The sequence below is a fragment of the Pinus tabuliformis genome, chromosome 5_1 (genome assembly GCF_031772625.1).
Source record: "Pinus tabuliformis cultivar Carrire ecotype Pingquan chromosome 5_1, CPIR1, whole genome shotgun sequence".
In the NCBI taxonomy this organism is placed as follows: Eukaryota; Viridiplantae; Streptophyta; class Pinopsida; order Pinales; family Pinaceae; genus Pinus; species Pinus tabuliformis.
This window is the reverse complement of record NC_142305.1, coordinates 943,351,658-943,379,006: the sequence shown is the minus strand read 5'-3', so window position 1 is coordinate 943,379,006 and position 27,349 is coordinate 943,351,658. Positions and strand designations below refer to the sequence as shown.

Genomic DNA, 27,349 nt, shown 5'->3' with positions numbered 1-27,349 from the left:
CTTCTGGTCGTTACATTGGTATCAAAGCATATACGAACTTTGTTCGTTACACTCTACTTCCTTGGTAGCCCCAGGATGGAAACCCTCGGGTGATTTAGTGAGATTGGGCAAGTACCCATCTCCCCTTGGTGAATTCATCCAAAATTCACAGGAGAGCTTAACAGTGGCAGTTCAGTTGAGTTTTGGTGGAGGGCTCGTGCAACAATCAAGCAGATCCTTGAGGCCAGTTCTATCTTAGTTATATCAGCTATTTTGTTATTTCAGCATGTAAACCCCAATTTATATATTATAATAAAAGCCGAGATTATTTCTGCTCATTGTATGATTGAATTGCATGCATTCTCTTGTTCTATTTTACATGGCAATCTGTTGTGAATTGAATGGTAATTTTATGGAGAAATTTTGGTTGAATTAGTTTTCTGCAAACTCTGCAAAATATCCCGTTTGGGTTATTACAGAAAATCATCAAAGGTCAAGGCTTGGCAGAGATGTTGATTGAAAATAATAACCAAGCCATTAAAGAAGGGGAAGAAAAGAAGATTTGTGCCACTTTTGTCGAACTTGAAGGAGATGATTGGTATAGGACATCATCTACTATTTGTGCAACTTGTCAGCTCCTCCTCACCTAGCTGATCAAAAAAGATGTGCCCTGAGATTGAAGGCATCTAAGTTTTACTTGACCCAAGATGGCCTTGGTTGGATGAGTCCCGATGGAGTGATCCTTCGATGTGGGCAAGGAAGAATCCGAAAAATTAGAGAGATAATTCCACGCTGGATTTTGTGGAGGACATTATGCTGCTAGAACCACTACTCACAAGATCCTAAGGGCTGGCTACTATTGGCCTTCCATCTTCGCTGATACATTTGACTTTGTGAAAAGATGTCAACCATGCCAATTGTTTGTCGGAAAACAACAACTCATTGCGATGCATTTAAGAAATGTTGTTGTAGATGCGCCCTTCCAACAATGGGGCATGCATTTTCTTGGTGAATTGAAGGATAACTCGAACCATGGGTATAAGTGGATCCTCACGACTATTGACTATTTCACAAAATGGATTGAGGCCATACGGACCAAGAAAGCAACTGACCAAGTAGTTATGGACTTCCTTGAGGATAAAATTATTACAAAGTTTGGTGTTCCCACCAAGATTGTACTGACAATGCTAAGGTATTTAACTCCACGACTTTAACATCCCTATGTAATAAATATGGTATAATCTTGTCACATTCGTCTAACTATTATCCTAAAAGAAATGGCCAAGCTGAGTCAAGCAGTAACAACCTCATAAAGATAATCTATCGAACTGTTGGAGGGCATAAAAAAGATTGGAATAGCAAGATTAAGTATGCTCTGTGGGCCTACCGAACAACTGTGAAGGCATTAACCGGGTTTAGCCCATTTTAGTTAGTCTACGATTCTGAGGCCAATTTACTTATCCACCTTGTTACCCACCACCTGTGAGTAGTATGCATAGGAGATTTTTTTTCCTCCTAGATGGTCCTCAGCCGGCAGCCAACAACCTCTTGCAGTGCCCAGATTGCTCGATGTGCCATTTTCTCGGCTACTTGAGCCAACCATGTGGTCCCTCACCCATCTATTATAAATGTATGTTTGAAAGTGGACCTTCCAACCCCAAAGGTATGACTTTTCATTGGTCTAGTCGAGTAATTTTGTTTACTTTTCATGAGCAATTTTGGGCATTGGATTGGTGGGGGGATTCGACGGAAAGAGTGGGTTAGGTTTGTATTCTTGTCTCCATTACTTGATTTCGTGGTTACCCTTGTATCCTAGTCCCCATGGGATCTCCTTTATTGGCCATTAGCTTTAGTGATGGAACTACATGGGAAATCTCAATTTTGGTTGCGTGGTCCCATTTCCTGACTCCATATACATCATCCCCCTTCCACTCAATTTAACTCCATTCATCATTTTTCCCATTTGGGTCCACATGTGTCCACTGGGTCCACATAGGGGTAGTCTCCCCTTCCCTTTGTCCACACCTTGGGTCGGGCCTGGAACGATGCCCCGAAGGTTGATGTGGCTAGAAAGAAAAGAAAAAGCATAATTTGGTCACTCTCAATAGGAAATGTACAACAAAATGCTAAATACGGCCAGGACATACAAATTTAGCACGTGGGCAAAAGCCAAACATGAGCTCTACCCTTTATCTCTGGTCATCACCCTGGTTCCCATGGGCCTTAAATGAGCCCCCTCCATCCTTAAGGAACCCATGATTGTCCCAACCCCTGGTGGGTGATGAACTGACCACCTTAAGGGGGTATCCACTGTTATATATTACACATCATGCTCTCATCCCTTGGAGCCCCGAGCATCTATGAAGATAAATCAATCAAAGACAAAAGGCATATGAAGAAGGGTGGAAAAAGAAGGGATGAGGTAACTCATGTACCACGATTTGCTCCATCCTACACTCATTTACCTAGGTGTGGGCTTCCCCTATTATAGCTACCCTTGTGCCATGACATGTGGTTTGGATGTTTCCCCTGATCACCACTCCGTTCCATTACTATATCATTTGCCCCCTGCCACTTGAGGGATGTACCATGGACATCTCACCCCATTTAAAGGTTGAAACCACCTAATAGGGTCCTTGATTAACCCCTTATTGATCTTGAAGACACTTGTATATGCCAAAGGCCACTATAGAAGGGCATGCCACCATGAAGTGCCCCATTGATTCCATGACTTGTAAGCACTTTTAATTGATTATTCTAATGATTTGTTGTATTACAAGGCAAGGGGACACATTGGATCTTATGCGGGATTGCAGGTGGGTCTCCATTTGGGGCTTGGTCTCCCTATACAGGGCCTTAGCCCTCTAGAGAGCCACATTGGCACTTGTAGGGTGAGCGTGGAGAGCCATGGGACTCCACCATAGCAGAGTGTAATTCATGGATCCCCAACAGTACTCGTTGATTGCTTGTGTTCCACCCTATTGGATGAGGATGATGCACTTGGTTCACCATACCCAACCGACTGCACATATGTACCATACATGTGGCAGATGTTCCAGGATCCATAGGATGTCTCCCGCTGCAGAGGAAGGGTTTATGTCACTATCGTAGCCCTTATAGATGGTATACAAGCATTTTCGATAAACTTAGAGACCCATGAAGATGTCTTTGTGCCCCCGCACTCACTTGGGAGCACCACAGGTTCATGCTTGGAAAACAAGGGGCCAACCCCTTGTTTATTATGTTTGGAGTCCAGTTGTTCATTAGGGTGCCCCTTAGACTTCATTAGGCCTCCTCAAAGGCCCAATGACTCACTATGTTGATCATTCTGCCCTCTTGAGAGGCTTATATTTACATTATTGAGCTGTTTGGTGGGTTTGTCACCAAAAGTACTGTGTTTTTTGTCTTGTTCAAAAGTGCTTTCATTAGATTTTCAAAATAGCATAGCTTACAAAAAAGATCTCAACAGTCCGTGCTCTCTTGGGACAAACATACATTGTGAGATTGGGGATTGGAGCATACCAGTGAGGACATATTACATACATTATTTCTGATAAGTGCTAAGGCCTTAGCCTACTAACATAGACACAAAAAGAAGCCTGAGTTGACAACGACATGTCAGGGGGGGGGGTGGCGAGGCATTACAGGGGGAGTTGCAAAATACCCAACACGGTCATGAATGTGGAAGTCGATGTGCTCCACTCGAGCTTCCAAGTTGCGAAGATGGTCATTGATACGTTGTTGACTACGCCAGAGATTGTGTAGTTGCTCCAGGATTTCACTATGACGATACTAAATATCTCTCAAATACTCCACAATCTCATTGCAGTCCTCATACTTATGAAAATTTCTAAACAGAAATTCTATTACTGCAGCAACTGATTTATTTTGCCTACTTATTTTCCAATAAGTTATTTATGAAATTCCTTCAGAATATTAAAATAAATTCTACTGTAGATATCACAACATTATACACATGCACAAGAAACAAACACATCAACACAGTTATTTTTGGAATTGTCCTTGGAAAAACCCAATGCGGGAAAACCGGTGCAACAGAGGAGGATTTTATTGATCAACTTTTCTTGAGTACAACTAGGGTGCCAAACTGGCTTACCCAACAGAGATAGCCACACGACAGTAATATATCAAACTCGTCGAACGCTTCAGCTAGGCTCAACGTCGGTCCAACTAGCCTCTGCGTAGCTCCCAGACCCGTTGCTTCAACACTCTGCCTCACTGCGTCAACACTTAGACTCTCCGCGTCACCCACGCAGACCCTCCAGTCACTGTGTAGTCCATCTGCCTCTGCGTCTGCCTCTCTGATCTCCGTGTTGGTCCTCCGACACTATCCCTGCCTCTCTGTTATGTACTCATTGCCTCTCACTGTAATCTAGTCCTCTAGTTCGAATTTATTAGCAAGCCCTGCTCCAGAAATCGAACTGACTGGTCTCCCTCAGTGTATCTCCAACTAACCCTCAAGTCTTCTCTTATACTTTTCCTGTTGATGAATCAATGACCGAGATTAAGTCCCTAATCAACGGCTAAGATTAAAATAGACTTGATCCTTATCTCTTAGAAGCTTCTCATCCTTATCTTTATTAATACCCATTAATATTTTTATTTTCCTAAGTTGAGACTTAGGAACTCATTAAAAATATTAATTATTTTAATAACTCCTCATCCGAATGGAATTTTCCAAAACAATTTATGGGTCTTGGAGATCTCATGTGCTTTAGCCTCTCCACTAAATTTTATGGCTAGAGCACATCTGTTGCTACCCCAAATCGACAATACTTGTGGTCCTTGAGGATATCGATATCAAGTTGAAGATGGCATAATTGCTCTGCTGTAGTGTCCAATGAGGCTGGGGCTATAAGGTTGCCTAGAGATTTGGCTAGAGAATTAGCCTCAGCGTCCTCAATTTCTCGACTGGCTGAATTGGCGGAACATGAAGAGTGCCCAGGCTCAAGACGACTTGCCTGAGCTGGCTGACCCCTCCCTCGGCGAGGATGGCCCCGTTGGCGGGGCATGTTAAAATAAATAGTAGACGACGAAAAACAATGGGAGGAAGCCGTGGAGGACGCTGTATCCCACTTGCAAAAGATGCAGCGAAACCCAAAACCACAGGGTCACTGCCCTAGTACAATATAAACTTCCAAATTGCAAGCAGAACCCAAAGAGGCAAACGAATCTAAGACCTCCTAGGCCGGAGCACAAGGTGGGGAAGCTTTCACAGGCAGATTCAAGGCATACCACTGGCGACGAGCGCAACCCTGATTGGGGGAGAGGAGAGTGCAACTTCTTGCACGGAAAGGAGTAATGCCAAAACCATGAAGCCAAATTACCGCAATTAAGACACCATTCGCACACCTGAGAGAACCCAGAGGAGCCTACGTGGACAAGGGAGGAGCCAACAATGGCCATTGGTGCTATAGAAGCCTTTGAAGGTGAATCACGAATGTCCAGGTTCTAGGGTCCCAAGGGTAGACTAAGGGCTCAGAGGCAGACCAAAGCTTCCTTGCTCCTCAACCGAGACCAATGCTGCAATGGGACGCCATGACCCCAGACCCAAGCACCTTCACAAACCTTCAAACGCAAATTCATCTCCCAAATTGCCGAACTGAGACGCACACGCTGCCTATCGACGAATTTAAAGACTGGCCGTGGGAAGGGACTCATCATGCTGCAACAATGAAGGCAGGTGCAGAGTGTCTAGGCTCTATCAATGCTCGCATGGAGGAGGAGCTAGCCCCGAAGGCCTCGCACGAGGCAGATGGGCTTTGGGAAGAGCACCCCCATTGGGGGGTCACCAAAAGTATTGTTATTATGCACATTATTTTATTTTAGGGGCTCAGTTAGGCCAATTTAGCTAAATCAAATTCATCAGAGAAGTGTATAAATAGGAGTGAGATGATTCATTTTCATCATCATCACTCAGATTGGGTTTTTATTTCTTGTTAGATTTTCACTATTCCTTTTGGAGGAGGACTTTGGATGTAATGGATGAATTTTGGTGTTTGGATATCTCTCTCTTTTCTTGGAGCTTCACTATTGGCATAATTTGTTGATTGAACATACTCTTTACACATGTAAGTAATCTTTTTCATGTCCATTTTTGTTATTTTCTTTAATACATGAATGTTGTTGGGATTTTCGCTATATTAGATCTGAAATTTACTGCTTTTCTTATGTGAAATTGTGGAAATTTAATCTTTTGTAGCATTGCATCATCTCATGTATCATGTGTGAAAGGGTGAATGTTCCTAGAGATTGTTTCTATTGAACTTATCTTGAGAAGTCATCGATTTTTGTAAATTGAAGTATAAATTCTTCTAGCAGCTGCTCCCATGCCCTAATTTCCATGCGAAGTCGTCTAGAAGTCTCCTTGATTCGGTGTAGTTCTTCTAAATCACAAATTTCATCTTAACTCCATCTTCCCCAAAGGATAAGGCACTGCTCCTTCCATAGGTGATCATTTTCAAAGAGAATTCCTCTCACCTTCCCCTCTTTTCTAGGCCTAGCCTGCACAAGTCACCTAGGGCATCACTTTTCTCACGATTTAGCCATCAAAATAATTCAATCTTTTGCCCACAATTGTGCTGATATGTCCTCAAGGAGCCCTCCAAATTTCACGAAATTCTGACGGTGGGATCTTGAGATATTTCAAGCCCTAGCTCGAATATCGATTCTTGCCCTTGGTTTCCCACTGGCTAGTGACCTCATTGGGATCATAATATCAAATCATCAAAATAAAATTCCTTCTTTGATCCCCTTCCTTTCCCTAATTGGGTCAAGTACATCCATGTTTGATCAACTCCATATCCTTGACCTAATTTTGGGTCCACTTGGCCCATTGTGGTCCCGCAACTTGTTGAATCCAATTCCACAAAGATCACTTAGAAGCCAAACATCCATAAGGCCTTTTGAGACTAGGGGCTTCCTTAACAAGACATACTCTCAAATTATATCTTCAAAAACCCTGTTAGCCCTTCCTAAAGAGTCCATCTCCTTGCATGTAAAACAAGCAACCCATTTAATTGAGTCTCTCTTGTGAATAGGCCTAGGAATCACTTCCTTATCTTATCATTGACCATATATTCGTGATTTCTCACACACCAGGAGTCCTCCTATTAGTGAAAGTTTGTGAAGAGTAGGGAGTCTTAGCTGGGGTGCCTATGAGAAGGATCCTAGTCGTCTCTTTGAATTTGCTGGCCTAACGTGTGCTTTTAATATTTTCACTGACCTAATCAATGACAATTATTATAAGTAGTTGCAAAGCCCCACAAATGGTAATTAATTGGATGATCAAGGTGACTTTCAAGAAAGTTCAAGTGTGAAGGATCATCATCAAAGTGAGGAATATATGGAAGAGTGGAATCAATCTAAAGAAGTTGGAGAGGACCTTCGGAACCTAAATAATGAGCAAGAATATGAGTCCTCCTTGGGGCCACATGATGAAAATGATGATTTTGTGAACACATGTGTTAGGAAGGATGAGTCTATGGAAGGTGAAGTTGAGACTAACCTTACCTTTCTCAAGGATATTACTCCCGATGACTCTCCTTTTGAGAACCTTGAGGAAGGTGATCCCATTAGCCCCTTGGAAGATGACATTGGAAATTACTTACGCATTGAAAAGGAGAAGTGGGAAATTTTTGGTCCTCAATTTGATTGTGCTCCCTTTTACGACACCGACAAGGAGGATGAGGCTGAGATTGGTCTTCCCTTTCTTTCGGGCATTATTTATGATGACATATCCATCGATACCCTTGGGAAGGAGAATTATTATTTTCCCTTGCATGAAGAGGGGGAGTTGGAAGTAATCGATTCTCCTTTTAGGGGAGACCCAATCTTTGATACTAATAATGAGGAGATCGATAAGGCTCCTACCTATCCTCCTTATGATTCTATATTCAAATCACTTGAGCCTGTAGATTATGTTTGTGGGGAAGAAAAACTTGTTGAATATAATACTTCACCATCCCCTTTGCCATTTCCTATGTTTCATCATCTTGAGTCTTCCTCAAATGATTCCCTCATCCCTTTTCATATGATCTCCAGTGACCATGAGCCCCTTTACCTTCCTAGATATGATGTTGAGGAAGAACCATCCATTAGATGCATCCCTCCTTCCCTCTCTTACCCTCAGGATTGTGGATATAATCACTCCATTGAACAACCAATATGTTATCCCCTTTCGTGTTTCAAGTCTTCTTTCTCCTCCCATCATGACCTTGTGGCACCTACGAAGCATAATATTATAAACAATGATTGTGATAGGGAATTCTTGAGAGTGATTATTCATTCCATCATTGTGTACTTAGAGGGAAAGCCCCACACATCTAAATTCACTTATTTTCTTTCTCCTAGGGATTCCTTTTACCTCAAATGGAGATCATATTTTCCCACCTCTCACCCGCTTCATCCTCCATGTGATTGTGTCCACATTTGCTTTGGGATTTGCTACATGAGTAATCATACTGGCAGACATATGTATATTAATATGATGATATGTTGGTTGCACTAGCTTTATGATTACACTTAGTATTAGCCTTACTATATGCATGTTAGGGTAGGATGCATTGCATGCTGGTTTTCACATTAGAACTAACATCATATGATATTATCATGGTGGATTAGCTGCATTTAGATTAAACTTCCATTGAAAATGAATTTTCTTTCTTGTTGATTTATATGGCCTAATACCAAGCATGGGTGATCATATCCATCGATACCCTTGGGAAGGAGAATTATTATTTCCCCTTGCATGAAGAGGGGCAGTTGGAAGTAATCGAATCTCCTTTTAGGGGAGACCCAATCTCTGATACTAATAATGAAGAGATCGACAAGGCTCCTACCTATCCTCCTTATGATTCTATATTCAAATCACTTGAGCCTTTAGATTACATTTGTGGGGAAGAAAAACTTGTTGAATATAATACTCCACCCTCCCCTTTGCCTTTTCCTATTTTTCATCATCTTGAGTCTTCCTCAAATGATTCCCTCACTCCTTTTCATATGATATCCAGTGACCATGAGCCCCTTTACCTTCCTAGATATGATGTTGAGGAAGAGCCATCCATTAGATGCATCCCTCCTTCCCTCTCTTACCCTCAGGATTGTGGATATAATCACTCCGTTGAACAACCAATATGTTATCCCCTTTTGTGTTTAAAGTCTCCTTTCTCCTCCCATTTTAACCTTGTGGCACCTACAAACCATAATATTATAAACAATGATTGTGATAGGGAGTTCTTGAGAGTGATCATTCATTCCACCATTGTGTACTTAGAGGGAAAGCCCCACACTTTTAGATTCATTTATTTTCCTTCTCCTAGGGATTCCTTTTACCTCGGATGGAGATCATATTTTCCCACCTCTCACCTGCTTCATCCTCCATGTGATTGTGTCCGCATTTTCTTTGGGATTTGCTACATGAGTAATCATACTGGCAGACACATGTATATTAATATGATGATATGTTGGTCACACTAGCTTTATGATTACACATAGTATTAGCCTTACTATATGCATGTTAGGGTAGGATGCATTGCATGCAGATTTTCACATTAGAACTAACATCATATGATATTATCATGGTAGATTAGTTGCATTTAGATTAAACTTGCATTGAAAATGATTTTTCTTTCTTGTTGATTTATATGGCCTAATACCAAGCGTGGGTGATCATATCCATCGATACCCTTGGGAAGGAGAATTATTATTTTCCCTTGCATAAAGAGGGGCAGTTGTAAGTAATCGATTCTCCTTTTAGGGGAGACCCAATCTTTGATACTAATAATGAGGAGATCGATAAGGCTCATACCTATCCTCCTTATGATTCTATATTCAAATCACTTGAGCTTTTAGATTACGTTTGCGGGGAGGAAAAACTCTTTGAATATAATACTTCACCCTCCCCTTTGCCTTTTCCTATTGTTCATCATCTTGAGTCTTCCTCAAATGATTCCCTCACCCCTTTTCATATGATCTCTAGTGACCATGAGCCCCTTTACCTTCCTAGATATGATGTTGAGGAAGAACCATCCACTAGATGCATCCCTCCTTCCCCCTCTTACCCTCAGGATTGTGGATATAATCACTCCATTGAACGACCAATATGTTACCTCCTTCCTTGTTTCAAGTCTCCTTTCTCATCCCATCATGACCTTGTGGCACCTACGAAGCATAATATTGTAAACAATGATTGTGATAGGGAGTTCTTGATGCAGGAGCATACAACCTAGCAATCTCATTATGTTCTAGTTAACTTAGGGGGTCTTGTGTTTTCAAGGAAGTTGGATTCCTATGTATGTAATTATTAATGTTTTGAGTGATTGGAATAGGAATTAATTAGATATTGTGAGGATATTTGTAAATGCTCTCGAATGTAGGAGAACATGAGTGATGATGAGTGATGACGAGAGAGTTGGAAATCAATTATAAGTCTTAGACTAGAAAGTGGTGTCATGATTTGTGGAACTAGAGAGGATTCTTAGGGATTACTGGAGTTAAAAGTGGACTTAGAGGATATTCAGGATTTAGTTCAGCAGATTAAGGATCTGAACCAAAATTGGTTAAACAAAACCTTTTGTATAAATGTAAGCCTAAAAGGCATAGTAGGGAGGTAGAGAGTCAACAGCCAGTCAGTCAGTAAGCCTACGGGTAGGAAAAGAAAGGCCACTGATATAGAAGATCAGGCCAAGGAAGAAATTCCTGTGTAAATGTTTGTTATTTAATACAAATAACTCAATTCTGAGTTCGTGTGATGTGTTGAGTAATTGAATTATAAGTTGTGTGTGATCTAGAGTAATTCTGCGTAACATAGGTTGTAGGTGTGCAGAATCAGAGAAGAGGTGTAGAGAGGAGTGTGTTACGTGGTTGCGCACACACAATATTGGAGAGAACCTTCACAATGAAGGAATAACTGTAAGGTTTCTTAAAACCTAAAGGTTTACGAAGGAAGCGTAAAGGCGCGAGCAGAGATCGAGATCAGAACAAGTGAAAACCGTAAGGCGGGAGCAAATACATAGGCAGAAAGCCGAATGAGCTATTTCATAGTAGGAGCCAAAAGAATGTAACGATGCACAGGAACCATTGGATCAGTCAGATCAATGGACGAGGTTGTGTGCAATAGAAAGCTAAGATTAAGTTGCGTAGAATAAAGTAAAGAAGATGGACGACGGAGATTAAACCCACGTGTTCGAAGAAGGATGAAGCGGTCTCGCAAGGCATAAGCAGTTTCTTGTGCGCCCTAAAGGTGGTAAGCGGTCTTTCAAAATTTCACGTGATTACCTTTAACAGTTGACACGTAGCATACGGTGGAAAGAGAAAACCACTTTTCTCGCGTGCTCTCGACTTGATATCGGTCGTGCACGATTCCACACGAGATTGCGCGATAGTCGTTGGATCAAGCGGGATTGATCAATGGTGGAGATCAACCAAGCTGGTTGGCGATCGGATGACGCGACAACGGTTGGACTGGCGGAGCAAATCAATGATAGAGATCGTCCGGGTTAGCTGATGATCGAGTGACGCGATAACCGTTAGATCGGGGAACTAGATTGATGGCAGAGATTTAATGCGCTAAGGAGAGCATCGGTATATGTGCAAAGGTTTGAGGAATGGTGGAAAGGTAAGGTTTAAGTGTGGGTTTGAAATATTTCTATTATATGGAAATTATAATAGAAATAAGTGGGATTAGTGTATTTCGGGTTAAGTTAAGAATTAACCAAAGATTATGAAGGGTTGTGTAAGGTTCCGCTTAAAGGTTTATCAAAGGTTTAGACTTTGGATAGTTAAGTCAAACGTTTCCGCATAGAGTTTATTTAAGAAGCCTTGAACCTTAATTAAAGAGAATTTTCCCTAAGTATGGAATATTTGGAATTCCTGGGACACACATAGTGTGACATGCAATTTTATTTGCATACTGTGGGTATATGTGGCTTAGGCTGCATCATTGGGGTATATGCAGCTTAGGCTGGCATCAGTTCTTGAGAGTGATCATTCATTCCACCATTGTGTACTTAGAGGGAAAGGCCCACAATTCTAGATTCACGTATTTTCCTGCTCCTAGGGATTCCTTTTACCTCGAATGGAGATCATATTTTCCCATCTCTCACCTGCCTCATTCTCCATGTGATTGTTTCCGCATTCGCTTTGGGATTTGCTACATGAGTAATCATACTGGCAGACATATGTATATTAATATGATGATATGTTGGTCAAACTGGCTTTATGATTACACTTAGTATTAGCTTTACTATATGCATGTTAGGGTAGGATGCATTGTGTGCTGATTTTCGCATTAGAACTAGCATCATATGATATTATCATGGTAGATTAGTTGCATTTAGATTAAACTTGCATTGAAAATGATTTTTCTTTCTTGTTGATTTATATGACCTAATACTAAGCTTGGGTGATCATAAGACACCACAAAAACATGATGCCCTATGTGCTTTGGTTTTTACGAAGAGATTGCTGGTGTTCTCATGACCTCCAGTTCGAGTAGCTTTGAACACCGTTTTGAGAGCTCATGTCCCACTTGGAGCCAGGTGTTAGCCAGTACTTGTGGGTAGTATACATAAGAGAAAATTGTTCTCCTAGATGGTCCTCATTTGATAGCCAACAACCCCTTGTAGCCACCAGATAGCTCGATGTGCCATTATCTCTGCCACTTGAGCCAGCCATGTGGTCTTTCGCCCATCTATTATGATTGTATGTTTGAAGGTGGGCCTCCTGACCCCGAAGGTATGGCTTTTCATTGGTATAGTTGAGTAACTTTCCTTACTTTTCATGGACACTTTTGGGCATGGATTAGTAGGGGAATTCGACGGAAAAAGTCGACTAGGTCTGTACTCTTGTCCCCTCTGCTCAATTTGGTGGTTACCCTTGTATCCTAGTCCCGTGGGATCTCCTTACTGGCCATTAGCTTCAAGGTTGACACCACATGGGAAATCCTGATTTTGGTTGCATGGTCCCTCTTCCCGACAGCACATACATCTCTCCCTTCAGCTCATTTTAGCCCCATTCATCTCTTTTCCCATTCGGGTCCACATGTGTCCACTGGGTCCAAATAGGGTTAGCCTACCCCTCCCCTTGCCCACACTTTTGATCGAGTTTGGAACAATGCCCCAAAGGTTCATGCAGCTAAAAAGAAAAGAAAAAGCATAATTTGGCCACTCTCAGTAGGAAATGTACCACAAAATGCAAAAGATGGTCAGGATATACAAATTTAGCACATGGGCAAAAGCCAAACATGAGCTCTACCCCTTATTTATGGCCATCACTCTGGTTCCTATGGGCCCTAAATGAGCCCCCTCCATATAAAGGAACCCGTGATTGTCCCAACCCTCGGTGGACAATGAAATGTCCCACCTCAAAAGGGGGTACCTACTGCTACATTCCACACATCATGCTCTCATTCCTTGGAGCCCTTAAAAGTTATGAAGAAAATTCAATGAAAGGAAAAAGGAACATGAAGAAGGGTAGAAAAACAAAGGCCAGGCTAACTCATGTACCACGATTTGCTCCCTCCTACTCTCATATACCCAAGTGTGGGCTTCCCTCATTATAACTACCCTTTGACCCGTGACATGTGGCCTGGATCCTTCCATTGATCCCCACCCCGCTCCATCATTATGTCACTTTCCACCTACTGCCTGATGGATGTACCATAGACATGTCACCCCTTTAAAGGCTGAAACCACCTAATACGGTCCTTGGTTAACCCCCTTATTGAGCTTGGAGACATTTGTACATGCGAAAGCCCACTCTGGAAGGGCGTGCAACTATGAAGTGCCCCATTGATTCCATGATTTGTAAGCTCTTTTACTTGACTATTCTAGTGATTTGTTGTATTGGAGGACAAGGGAACGCATTGGATCTTATGCAAGGTTGCAGGTGGGTCTCCATTTGGGGCTTGGTCTCCCTATATGGGGTCCTAGCCCTCCAGAGGGCCACATTGGCACTTGTAGGGTGAGAGTTGAGAGCCATGGGCCTCCACCATAGCAGATAGTACTTCATGGATCTCCAACAACACTCATTGATTGGTCGTGTCCCACCTTTTGGATGAGGATGATGCACCTGGTTCACCATGTCCAACTGGCTCCATACTTGCACCATACACTTGGCAGATGTTCCAAGGTCCAGATGAGGATGTGCCTCACTGCAGGAGACAAAGGGAGGGCTTATGTCATCATCCTAGCCATTATAGATGGTTTACAAGCATTTTCGATCCACTTGGAAACCCATGAGGATGTCCTTGTGCCCCCACACCCACTTGGGAGCACCACAGTGACTTGATTGGAAAGCAAGGCGTCAACCCCTTGTCCACTATGTTTGGAGTCCATTTTCATAGCATGGCACACTTTAGACTTGATTAGGCCTCCTCATAGGCCCAACGACTCATTATAATGATCATTCTGCCCTCTTGAGAGGCTTATTAGTGTGTTATTGAGCAATCTTGGTGGGCTTGTCACCAAGGGATGTTATTATAGCACATTATCTTATTATTTGGGGCTTAATTAGGCCAATTAGGCAAATCAAACTTATTAGAGATTGTATAAATAGATGAGAGGTGATTCATTTCTCTCATCATCACTTGGATTGGATTGGTATCTCTTAAGAGATTTTCGCACTTTTTGCTGCGTAAAGTTTTTGGAGCTTTCTTGATGCACTATGATGTTTGGAATTTCTCTATTGTCTTTGGAGCTTCTTTGTAATGTGAAGTTGATCAATAGATATACTCTCTCTGTCATGTAAGTCAAATTTTGATGTCGTTCTTGTTATTTTACTAGTTTACTGCATGTTATGGTTATCATTATTCTTGTATGGTTTAAAATAAATGTGAAATTCTTTTAGGAACCTTGAATAAGTGATTTAACGCACGCGTTGTACTTGAAGGGAGTGGGTGAATGTTCCTAGCAGAACCTAATAGGTTTTAAGCCTCGAAACATCATCTCTTTGGCAAATTTGAAGTGTAAATCCCTATTGACCTAGTTGTTGCCATTGGAGAGGCTAGCAAAGATCAATTTGGGCTCCTTAGCTCGCGAAAATTCTTGATCCATGTGTAGCTTGACTCCATTAAGCTCAAGCAATAAGGCACTGATCCTCGTATCCCTTTGGTGATCAAATTTACCTCTCTTTTCTTCATTTTTCCAAATTCTAGGCCTAACCCTAGAGGGTCACCTAGGGCATCAAGAATTTTTTTTTATAGGCATCCAAACATCTTGAAAATTGGTCCACAATTGCACTGGGGTCTTCTAAGGGAGTTCTCCAAATTTGAGCATAATTCGATGGTGGAATCCGAGATATTGCAAGCCCTAGCTCGAGAATCATTTCTCTCCCTAGGCTGATTGGGTTAGTGTCCTCATTTGGATCATTGCGTTTCAATCCTCAAAGAAATTTTTTCCTTTGATCCTTTTCTCTCCCATAATTAGGTTAAGCGCCTACTTGGTTGATCAACTCCATGCCCTTGACCTAATTCTGGGTCCATTTGGTCCTTTGTGGTCCCGCAACGTTATAACTCTAACATCACAAAGATCACATAAAGGCCAATTTTCCACAAGGATTCTCCGTTTTAGGAATCATCATGACAAAATATATTCCCAAACCCTAGCCTCGAGGATCCCTTTAGCCCTTCCTATAGAGTCCACCACCTTGCTTTTGAAGCAAGCAAGTTATCCAATTGAGCTTCTTTTGTGAATAGGCCTTGGGAATCACTTCTTATCCTTTCATAGATTCATCCTTCCTTGTGATTCCTCTTATACTATGTCTCCTACCATCAGTAAAAGTCAGTAAAGAGTAGGGAGCCTTAGCTGAGGTGACAGTGGGCTATCGTTCCATTGTTGCCGTTGGCCTAGTAGTTTCTCTATACAATCGCTTCCTAGGACCCCTACTAGTTTGAGTGGTAACAAGCTTGAAACAACACGTTAAATGTAAATATTTAAAATATGCTTGTTAATAATCCCGTTTTAAGGAAATCGCCAGAATGCAATGGGACTAAGAGCGAATCGTGCATAACTGGTCTTGATGATGAAGTATGGCAATCAATCCTAGTTGGCCCCCATAAAACTCTTCAAAACCCTCCGGGCCCAACAATAATGTAATCTAACTCCTTTGAGCTGGCTGACATAAGCTTTGGAAATTCCTAGTCTCATCACAAGATAACGCAAAAATTGGGGACATTACGAAACCCTAACCACAAAAAATAGCAGTCTCACATGTCACCTAGAAAAAGCTCATTTGCATTTGTCAGCTTTGAAGGATCCCAAATGTGTGATCACCTGTAAGGCTGTAATCTGTGGGCCTTCAAACATTGGCTCCTATAAAATAGGAAGACTACTAGATGTAACAATTTTCCCCAAAATTGATTCATATGCCTCTGAAATGGACTTTGATCTTTGTGAAAACTGATGTACCTGTGACTGAATACTGACTTGATAATAGTTAGCTGCCTCTGAACCGTCCAGTTGCACAGGTAAATCTGGGGATTAAGAAGGGGCTGCTGGTGCACTCTCACTTTGTATTACATTGATGGTACTCGTTTTAGTTCCATTGATTAACTTTGTGGTTAGTTTGTGGACATAAATAAAATTATTTTAGCTTATCATCTTATGTACATGATCCAATGGATGGCAGGAGTGCACCAAAATTTTTAGAAACTCTTTTCTCGTATCTTGGTACTGCTGTATTATTGAACTCTTACCAGAATATCTTGTATGTCTAGGTGTTACTAGTATTTCTTGATATTCGTGTGTATGTTTTGAGGTGTTTAACATAGCACATAGTTGATGTGATTTCTTGAGCAATATGTACGATGGTGTCATAATGAAAACCAAGAATTTGGTATGGTATCTTTAGAGAACTAGGTCATCTCCTCTAGGTCAGGTCAAAATGGAAATGTTTATTTTAGATGCAATTGTAGGCCATCTGGAACATGAGATGAGGTATATGTAATAGTCTATACTCGATTTGGAAACTTGAAAGGTGATTTGCATTTCACTAAAATTAGATGATAATCACATTAATCTTGAGCTCTATTTATTTGTCTTTTATATCAACTTGGATATATACATGCTGAGTATGTCCGTTGACTATAACTGTCTATTTCATGATAGTGAATTGAGCATTGGATGAATAATTTAATAGCCTAATCTTAATTCCAAAGCTATGTTTTGCTCAACGATTAGGTTTATGTGTCTATTGGGAAGCTGAGAAACACTGAAAATTTCTGTTAGCAGAACATGTATTAGACAATGATTTGATAAATAGTCAGCATGGGTTGAAACTTGATGTTTCTTGGAAATTGCTTAAAATGTACTAACAAGACTCCTTTGATGCACAGTCATTGTGCCATAAAAAATATGTCTGTATCTGTGATATATTGTCATTGTGCATTTGCTCTTTGGTTGGAATCTGACATGCTATGTGGATCCCTATATGCAGAGATGGAGTGTTGGACACAGTTCTTCAAATAGGTGAAGCTCTTTCCCTTACCGATGAGTATTCAGCGCAGCTCACCTCCAATAAGGAGCTTTTTGGCCTTGTTTGTAAAGTTATCAGTCATTTTGGAAAGGATGAGGTAACCGCAACAAATAAATACTAACTGTTTTTGCAAGTAAAAGGTGGACTTTATTTATTTATTTATTTTTGTAAAAGATACTTATTATATATACAGAAAAATATTTTTGTCAGCAGCAAAAGCAGGGAAAACAGAAGGGTACATATGATGGAATTGGTATCCTCCTTAATGTGACTAGAACAGCTATAAAATCAGAAAAAAAGCATTGTCTAACAATTTGACATCGTTAATCAGCAATGCTCCTTTTGCCAACAGCTGCATTTGTACCTCATCTCTCCATAGCTGATTACAAGCAGCCAAAGAAATGACCACATTTCTAAAAACATATGTGCCGTGGAGTTTCCAGATAACAAAAAATGCAGAAACACTTGAATGGTGCCAAAGACCAGCCAGGGTATCCGGAATCACTGATGTGGAATCTCCAGAAAATACTGCCTGCTAATTTAAATGGCCTTGAATAATGCCTGCCAAGTAAGATTGAATCTGTTCCCAGCAAGACCTGGCAAAAGAGCATTGCCAAAAGTTATGCTTTACCATTTGTGCCTTTGGACAAGAAAGGAAAAGGCCATTAGAAAGGCCATGCTGTTGATCAAATTAGCAGGCTTGCCAAGGTCCTTGCAACCTCCTAAGATTGGCATACATAGAAGGAGTGCCCACTGTCACCTTGGTCCAAAACCACATTCTTTTAGTCCAGCTTTCTTCAAAAAGGCTATGGAAAGATTCCCTTAATTAAGACTTCACCCAATCAATGAATCATTAATGCCTTTCTATGGGATCTTGGGTGAAGTGGAAGAGTTAATCGTTGTTGTCCCACTGGTTTACTGTGTAAAATCTGCAGTAAATAACTCTAAACCAGGAAAGTATGACATTCAAAACTGAAGATATATGACATGCAAATAGCTCAAATGAGTGTACAAAAAATATACTAACCAATAATATGATTATTTCTTTGTTTAGAAATTTGGTTAGAGGGGTTCCTTTGTTAGCCTGGAGACTGTAAAATGTGCAGAAAAACACAGAAGTCAGCAGAGTGATGCTATTCAAACCTAGATCATTGGATGAGGCTTGTGCACAGGCATGGTGACTGAAGAACACAGGCCAAAAGAAAGGGAAATCAAGTGGGTCGAAGCAGAACGAGCACCAATACAGGGGAAGAAGAAGTGGAAAGGGGGACAAGACAGAAAACAGTAGCCACGACACTGTTGCTACACAATCTAGCAGGCTTGGTTTGTAGGCTAAAACTAGAGGGTACACCAACACTTGGGACTAAGGCCCACTGTCACCACAGCGTAAGTCCCCTTCTCTTCTCGGATTTTCACCGACGGGAGGAGTCCCAGTATGGAGGAAATCACCTAGGATTATAGGATCAATGATAAGATATATGGTGATTTCCAAAACCCATTCAAAGGGGAGGCTCAATGTAGGGCTCACTTGCTTCAATGAAGCTTAATGGCTCTCCAAGAAAGACCTAAGAAGTGGGAAATCAAGATCTAAGGGTTTATGATGATACAATGAGGTTAGGTACACCTAGAATCAAGATCTCTAAGATGACCTAGGACTTCTCAATAAGCTCTTTGAAATAAGCAATTGCTTCCAAGATAGGTGTTGCTAAAATCAAGAGACCTAGGTTGGGTCCACACAAGACCTAGGGTTTTAAGATTTATCATGAGAGGGAGGCCTCCTAAGAGGACACTAGGTCAAGCTAGGACAAGGAAAGGGTTAAGAATGATCAAGCTTTGATGGAGATAACCCTCAAGAAAGTATTTCACTATGACGTCCAAGATTAGCTTTCAATGTCCAAGCTAGGGCTTGGTTTTTTCTCACAAATGAATCGTTGAAATCTCGTGAAACCTTGAGGATCCCTAGGTGAGACACCAACATAGAAATTGGTCCAAGCGGAAGTGCAAAATTAGCCCTCCAAAGGAATTCGTATGATGCCCTAGCAAGGCCGTCTAGGTGAGAGACCGAAGTTTTTAGGAGGAAGAAAAGATGATGAAATGAAGGGTGACCACCAAAATTTCTCGGACTAGTGCCTTCCCCTTGAGCTATGGATTCTTTATGATTCGAAATTTAGACTAATTCATTTCTCAAGGAGGTTGAAAAATGATGCCCTAGCACCAATCTTTCAATAATTATCCACCCAAGATCAAGGGACTTTCAAGGAAGAAAAGAAGCTTCAATCCACTAGGAACATTCTTCTATTTGTTATCAATGAGTAACATGCATAAATTTGCAATCTAACCATCTTCAATGATGATATTTGATAATTAGGGCATAAAAGAAAGAGCTAGTTGCACAATTTCCACACATTAGACATCATTAATGATTTTTTTTTCAATAAAATTCACTTATATGATAACAAAAGATATATCCAATCCAAGATCAAGACAATGGCTCCCAGAAGAAAAACAAACAAGCCTCCAAAGTTATCGAAATGCATGAAATAATCTCCAAAAGTCATCCAAGAAGAAATGTGAATTACTGAAGAAGACTTATCTTTGGTGACAAGCCCACCAAATAGCTCTTGAAATGAGAGATAAGCCTTGAAAGCTAGCCGAAATGATAAAATAATGGTAAGAGGGCCATTGGAAGGCTCGAATGAGTCCTCTCAAAGTGCCATGATGAAGAAAAGGGCTCCATGAATAATGATCAAGGGGGTGGACCCTTGATTTCCAAGCAAAACATCATGTGGTGCTCCCAAGTGGCTATGGGGTAGAAGCAATGGTATCATGGGTCTCCAAGTGGCTCAATAACAAGTTGATGGTCCATAAATGAGGGCTAGACGATGACACTTACCCTCCCATGTCCCCTCGGGCCAAACATAACCTATTTTGGGCCTTAGATCAACTGCCAAGTGTCGGGTGCAATGTGCAGCGAGTCGGGCAACTTGGTCCAAGTGCATCATCATCTTTGTATAATTGGGGCACGAACAAGCAACGTGGTGGTGCTGAAGAAGCCCATGGTGTGGGAATCAGTACTCTTCAATGATGGAGGCCCATAGCTCTCAACATTCACCCTACAAGTTCCATTATGACCCTATGGAGGGCTTGGATCCCATATAGGGAGGCCAAGTCCAAGACGAAAACCCACTTGCAATCCTGTATAAGATCCAATGCATCTCCTCACTTTCCAGTACAATAATTCATTAGTGCAATTGAGAAATAAGCTTGCTAATCAAGGGCAAAGTGGACACTTCATAGTGGCACGCCCTTTCACATGGGCTTTGAACACATACTAGTGTTACCTTCCTTGAAAATATAGGTTAATGAAGGACCCTATTGGGTGGTCTCAACCTCTAAGGGAATGATAGGTCCATGGTACATCTATCAAATGGAAGGTGTCATGTGAAATAGTTTTGGAATGGATTGGGGGCAAGAGGGAAGGCTCCAAGGCACATGCCATGGTACAAGGGTAGTTATGATGAAGGAGGCCCACACATTGGGTATTTGAATGCAGGAGGGAGCAATCACGGTATATGAGTTACCCCGACCTTTGCTTTTCCACCCTTTTTCATATGCCTTTTGCCTTTCATTGATTTTTCTTCATTTTACTGCTCGAGGCTTGAGGGGATGAGAGCATGATGCGTAAAATATAGCAATGAGTACCCCCTTAAGGTGAGGCAATTCATTGCCTACTAGGGGTTGGGACAATCATGGGTTCCTCAATGATAAAGGGGGCACTCATAGGGGCCCTAGGAACTAGGGTGATGGCCATAATAATAAGGGGTACAACTCATGTTTGGCTTTTTACCACATGCTAAATTTTATTGTCTCGACCATCTTTTGCATTTTGTGGTACATTTCTTGTTGTATGTGGCCATATTATGCACTTATCTTTCTTTTTAGCTGCGTCAACCTCTTATGCATCGTTCCAGGCCCGACAGGTGTGGACAAGGGGAGGGTGAGGCTAACACCTTGTGGACCATGTTGACCACTACGTGTCAATGACCCATAGCAGTACACCCCCTTTTTCGCAAAAGGGATAGCGCCTGATTGATGTGTCCATGCCATTCAACTATCATCGTCAGCCTGATCATCATGTTATAATGTAAACTCAGTCTGCATGTGTATAATGTAAATATTCTCAGCAGATCCGTGTTGTGTATGTAATTACCTAGGTAAATCTACTTTTCTGGTGATAATCTACATTCTGGGAGGTTTTTTGTCTCACCGATCCATTTTCGGATGATCGGCAGAGTTTTCCTTCAGCCTTACCCCAAAGCCGGAGTGGATTTTGTCACTGGGATCTTAGGGGAGTCCTAGTGTTCTAGATCGAGTCTATGTAAAAGTGATTTGGGAATAATCCTAACTATTTGGTTAGGTTATTTTATTACAAATTGCTTGGTCTGCTAGATTATATTTGTGTCGCAGAATTGGGTAGTCTGTGAGGGTCTTTTTCAGATGGGTTTTCCCCCTTGTGATGTAAAAAATGTGAAAATCATGTTGTAAATGGTCTTGAGGGTTGGAAAAATAATTTATCCCCTCATAGGTTAATTAATTAAATTTTCTGGCCAAAATTAATTAAAATCCTAAGCCAAAAATTTAATTAATTCTAGGTCCTAGGTAAATTTAAATTCTCCGAAGGCAAAATTCGTCGGTCCTTAAAAAATTAAATTTTAAGAGGTCCAGGGACTAAGGTAAATTAATTATTTTGCTAAATTTTAAGCCCTTGGTCCCTGGGGTTAAGTCAAAGTCAAAATTTTGAGGAAATTAATTCAAAAATTTAATTTTTGAATTAATTAAAATACATTTAATTGAAAATTTTGAATTTCCTCAATAATTTAAAATTTCGATGGATGAAATTAAAAGAAATTTTGATCCTCATCAACGGTTGATATTGCTTTGACATGGATCACTCGAACTAGCCGTTGGAGGATTTATTTTTAAATAGGAGGTCATTTTATCAGTCAGGATCATCTAATCCTTTGATCATGTACTAAGCGAAAAGTTCTCTTGTAATCTTTTTTATGAGCAATAAAGAAAGACTTTGGGGTGAACTTCTGCTGGTGTTACTCTTTGTGGAAATATTGTAAGATGTGTCATTTTCATGCATAGATTTTTTTTTAGCCATTGATGATAGCTTTCTAAAGAGCGATTGGAGTACAGGTTTCTTGCTCAGTCGCTAGGGTTTGAATGATAATTTAAGTCTTGAATATAATAGCAGGTATCTCTATTTATTTGAAATTTATTATCGATTTCTCGCTTTATGTTGATGGTTAAATTGAGTTTTGCAGGAAATCCTTGATTATTAGATCGTTGGGTGTTCGGAGAAGTTCTCGGCTGAACCAGGCAACTCCTGATCCATGTTTTCTGAAGAGCCCAGCTTAAATTTGATCCCGGGCTTATCATAAGATATTTTTATTAGGTGATGCATGAAGGGTTTTGAGCTCAGTACCTCCTCTAAAATTCAAAATGTTTAATTTTTTTTGTGCTAAATCGATAGATCTAGATGTTGAGAGCCTCAGATTATCAGATCTGAGAGTGGAGTCAGGCTCACACTCCCTAGTTCTGATAGATCTGCCATTTATGTACATAGATCTGTAATTATCTGCAGTTTTCTGACTTGGGTTTTCTGGGTTTTAGTTTTCGGAGTCATTGTACATATCGTTTGGTTGTTTCTTGTTGTATTGCAGCTACAGATTTGAAGGAGAAAATCGTGTAGAGTCTAGATCTAGGCCTTGGAGGGTAAGATCTGGATCTCTGGGGTTTGTCACTCATTTTTATGTAGGGATTCTATCCAGAGGTTTGCAGTCCAAGGGTTTTAAATTTAAATTTTTATCTGGAAATTTTGTGAGGGTTTCATTGAAAACCTTAAGAAGGAATATATCATTTTAATCAAAATTTCCGGGAACTCTGAAGCATTAAAACATATCGGTGTGAAATTCGTTTTTTGAATGCAGTTCCTTTGCTGCCTTGGGTTTTCTGGAAAAATTTCAAAAGGAATTTTTTGTTGTCTAAGTTTGGGTTTTAATTTTTTTTTTTTTTAGATCTGGAAATTTTTGTCTGCCTGAGTTTTTCCTCCGTCTTCATGCAGTTTTCTTTTGCTGCCATACCCTCTGTATTTGGTTTGCTACTCAAGTCCAAGATTTTGCTCCAACAAACCTGCATACACAACAAACAAGCAAAGAGTGAACCCTCATTTCCTTTCACGCTCATTTCCATCATGCAACCAGCTCCATCGCTGTCCCTTCTCTACTCACCTACAACAGGAAATACCCACGTCCATTCTTCATCACCCTCGAGCAACCATCCTTGCATATCCCCACGTGATTTCATTTGGCCTGCGATTCCCTCCTATGCAGCTGCCTTTTCGAATTCCCTTACGTCTCTAGCCTGCCATCCACACATTTTGCTCTTGAGTCCTCGGTCTCTCCTCCTTCCACGCTCCCTCTCCCTGCAAGCCTCCGCAACAACAACTTCCTAAGCTGCTATCAGTATGCCCTTCCAGCTCCATCCGCGTGCTATTTGCTATCTGTTGCCTTTTACGCCGCCTGCCCAAGCTTCTCACTCTGCCGCAAACCTTCATTCCCTCTGTTGGACTTGCCATCTCCTTTCCTCTTCCCCATTCGCACATCCTTCCCTTCCACGCATATCCGCATCCTTTTCACGCTGTCGAACCCTTCCGCAAACCTACACACAACAACATCGAACTTCTCTTCCCTGCCGCCTATGAGCTCTCACCTACAAATCTGCACACAACAACAACACACATTGGATTTTTTGTTTATTTGTCACATATGGGTATGATTAGGGTTAGTATATATAAATTTCTTTAGTTTCATTTGATCTTAGGCTTAGGTTAGTTTAATGTGTTTTAAATTTGATTTTTTTTATTTATTTGTTTTGATTCATTTTAATTAAAATTTTAAAAAAGAAAAAAAAATCAAAGTTCCATTTTGGTCTCCTTTTTATTTTTTGGTTTTAGTTTTCATTATTTTATTTTGACTTTGATTTTATTTGTTTTATTAAATTTAAAAACAATCTAAAGAAATTAAAATCTCAAAAAATTTAAAATTCTCAAAATATACAAAATCATAAAAAATAAGAAAAATCCTAGAAGTTAAAAATCTAAAAACATTAAAAAATTTCTAAATATTAAAAATCATAAAAAATTAAAATTTTCTAAAAATTAAAAAAAATTCTAAAAGATTTGAAATACATTTAAAAATTTTAAAAAGTTTTTTTTTTTTTGTGTGACTTTAGAATTTGGAATAAAATAAATTGAAGGATTTGCACTTTAAAATTAAAATTTTTAACGTGGCCTACGACCCATTAAAAATTTGATTTATTAAACCTTTGATTTATTTTACTTATTCATTTTTCATATTGATGTTATTGCCTAAAGAATAAATCAAATGCTAATCTAAAGTTCTTTGGTGTTTCTGATGTTAAATGCTAAATCTTAAATTTTCATGATTCTTTTATGGTCAAAGTACGATAAATGTTTTAAGTTATATTGACTGTTGGAGAAAATTAATTAATTCTAGATCTTGGGCATTATCGATAATCATTTTAAATCTGGAATCTCTTGCATGATACAGTTTTGGGCGTTTATATTGATTATTCATGATTGTCATTATTCGTCGCATATTTTTAAAGTGTTTTGGATAACTTGTTTTAGTTTATCTACGGTTAATTTAGTATAAAAGCATTGGTCTATAATTGTTTCTATCTTGTGGTCGTGTCTTGTTTGCGTTGGCGTTTAATCTATTCATCTGATTTAATCGAGATTCATTTAGATTCATCAAGTTGTTCATCATTAAAATCTCCTAGAGTCTGTTTTTCATAGGCTATCCTCATCCATTTACCTAGGGGCTACCCCCCTTGACTTGTTTAGGAAAGAATCTAAATGGAGTGAGTAAGGATTTAAGAGTGACAACCCTTACTCAGAGCGTTGTCGCAGTGCCTAGACACTTTGTGCGACAACAGACCCAATGGACAAAAGTGGACCTAAATGGGGGAAATGTGGAAAGGTCTTGTAATGAGCAGAGTGGAGTGAGATATATGGTATAGGGAAGCGGGACCACGTAACCGAAATCAGAGTTTCCCATGTAGTGCCACTCCTAAAGCTAGTAGCCAGTAAGGGAGATCCCACGACACTAGGATACAAGATTAACCCAAGTTGAGGTAAGGGAACAAGATTACAGTCAATGTCTGTTCTTTCTGCCGAATCCCCCCACTAATCCATTGCCAAATGTGCCGAAGAAAAGCAAGCATAAACACCCAATTACATAATGAAAACCCATACCTTCGAGGTTGGAAGGCCCACCTTCAAACATACGATCAAGTAGTTGCAAAGTTTGGGAGTCGATACTCAACCAATTGAGTTTGATCATGATGAGAAGTTTTAACTTTCAAGTGATAATGTTGATCACTAATATCATGTATGTAGACTTGTATTCTTGTAGTAGACTGTAGGCCAATGGCCCCATATCTTGTAGCATTGTTTTTGGACTTTATAGGCCATTTAGAGCCTCATTGCTTATGTATTCTGTCGATGATATGTATTGCACTCGGTGCCATTTTGATATATTCACCTTTACATGATATGTAGATGAGAAAAAATTGCATATTTTGTCTCTATTGGTTTGGAATCATGGTTTTAATTTTTAGATCTTAAAAATAGTTTATTTTTTTCATTAATAGTTTATTATTTTATGTTTTTTTTTAAACCAGTTTATTGAGGTCTGACCAGACCCGGTTTGAAACCCGATTTATTAGGTGGATTAGTTCGGTCAATGGTTTCGGTTTTTAAAACTATGACAAACACATCGATGCAAAGATTCCAAAAATCACTACAACTGCTATAACATTCACAGTCATATAGAGGAGAAATGTTGGAAGTTGCATCCAGAGCTCAGCTCGAAGAACAAGAAGAAAGATGCTAAGAAGAAAAATCTCATGGCCAAAGATTCAAGTAATCAAGTGGAAAGAAACTTAGATGTGGATGAAAAGATTGTATGTACGTCAGTAATTAGTGCAAAAGGGGGTGAATTTGAGTAGCCTTTAGCAACATGAAGAGGAGGAAATGACCAAACCCTTCCATATAAAGATACATGTTAAGAAAACAAAAATTAATGCTTTGCTCGACTCAGGGTCACAATGCGAATCTAATTGCAACAACGCTGGTCAAAAAATCGGGATTAGAAGTTCGTGATCATCCAAACCCATATCCATTGGGATGGGTAAATAAGGATGCGGAAATAAAGGAAACCAGACAAAGCAAATCATATTTCTATCAACATTAATTTCATTGATGAAGTAGAACTAGATGTAGTTACCCTTGATGTATATGGAGTGGTGTTTGGAAGTCCCCAAATGTGCATGTGGGATGCAATCTTCATTTGAGGAACCGACCAATACCGCTTCATCAAGAATATAAAATGTTAGTTTTTGTAGCATTGAATTGGTGTTCTAGTCTCGACTTTGGTCAGAGAGACTAAGGAACACAAGATTTCTAGAACTCAATTTTTTTTTCAAGAGGAAACACCTAGAGATGGCTCAATTAAGTTAATTGATCAATAAGTAAATATTTCCTAAGTCTAACTTAGGAAAATTGATTAATTAACAGTAATTAATTGGGAAAGGTGAGATTTCTCTAGAAATTCACATGTATCGAGTTAAAGATGATCTTAGCCGTTGATGGGGATCTAATCATGGTGGTTGGTTCACCGGTGAGAGATTATAAGAGAAACTCGATGGGGATGGAGAAGACACTTGTGAGGTCGAGTTCCTTGGGAGATCGAGCTATCTAACTGTAGAGGTCGAGCAGGGAAGAAGA

The 27,349-nt window shown here is 40.1% G+C and overlaps 1 protein-coding gene across 3 annotated transcripts in view; it reads left to right on the top strand.

Annotated features, from left to right (window-relative positions):
* The window catches only part of LOC149167888 (ARM repeat superfamily protein), a 295,116-nt gene that overhangs the window by 232,913 nt on the left and 34,854 nt on the right, over positions 1-27,349 (top strand). For all 3 annotated transcript variants that reach the window (XM_089433231.1, XM_089433232.1, XM_089433230.1), the window contains one exon: positions 17,434-17,569. In XM_089433231.1, the coding sequence (XP_089289357.1) occupies positions 17,434-17,569 (136 nt within the window). The remainder of the gene's footprint in view (positions 1-17,433; positions 17,570-27,349) is intronic.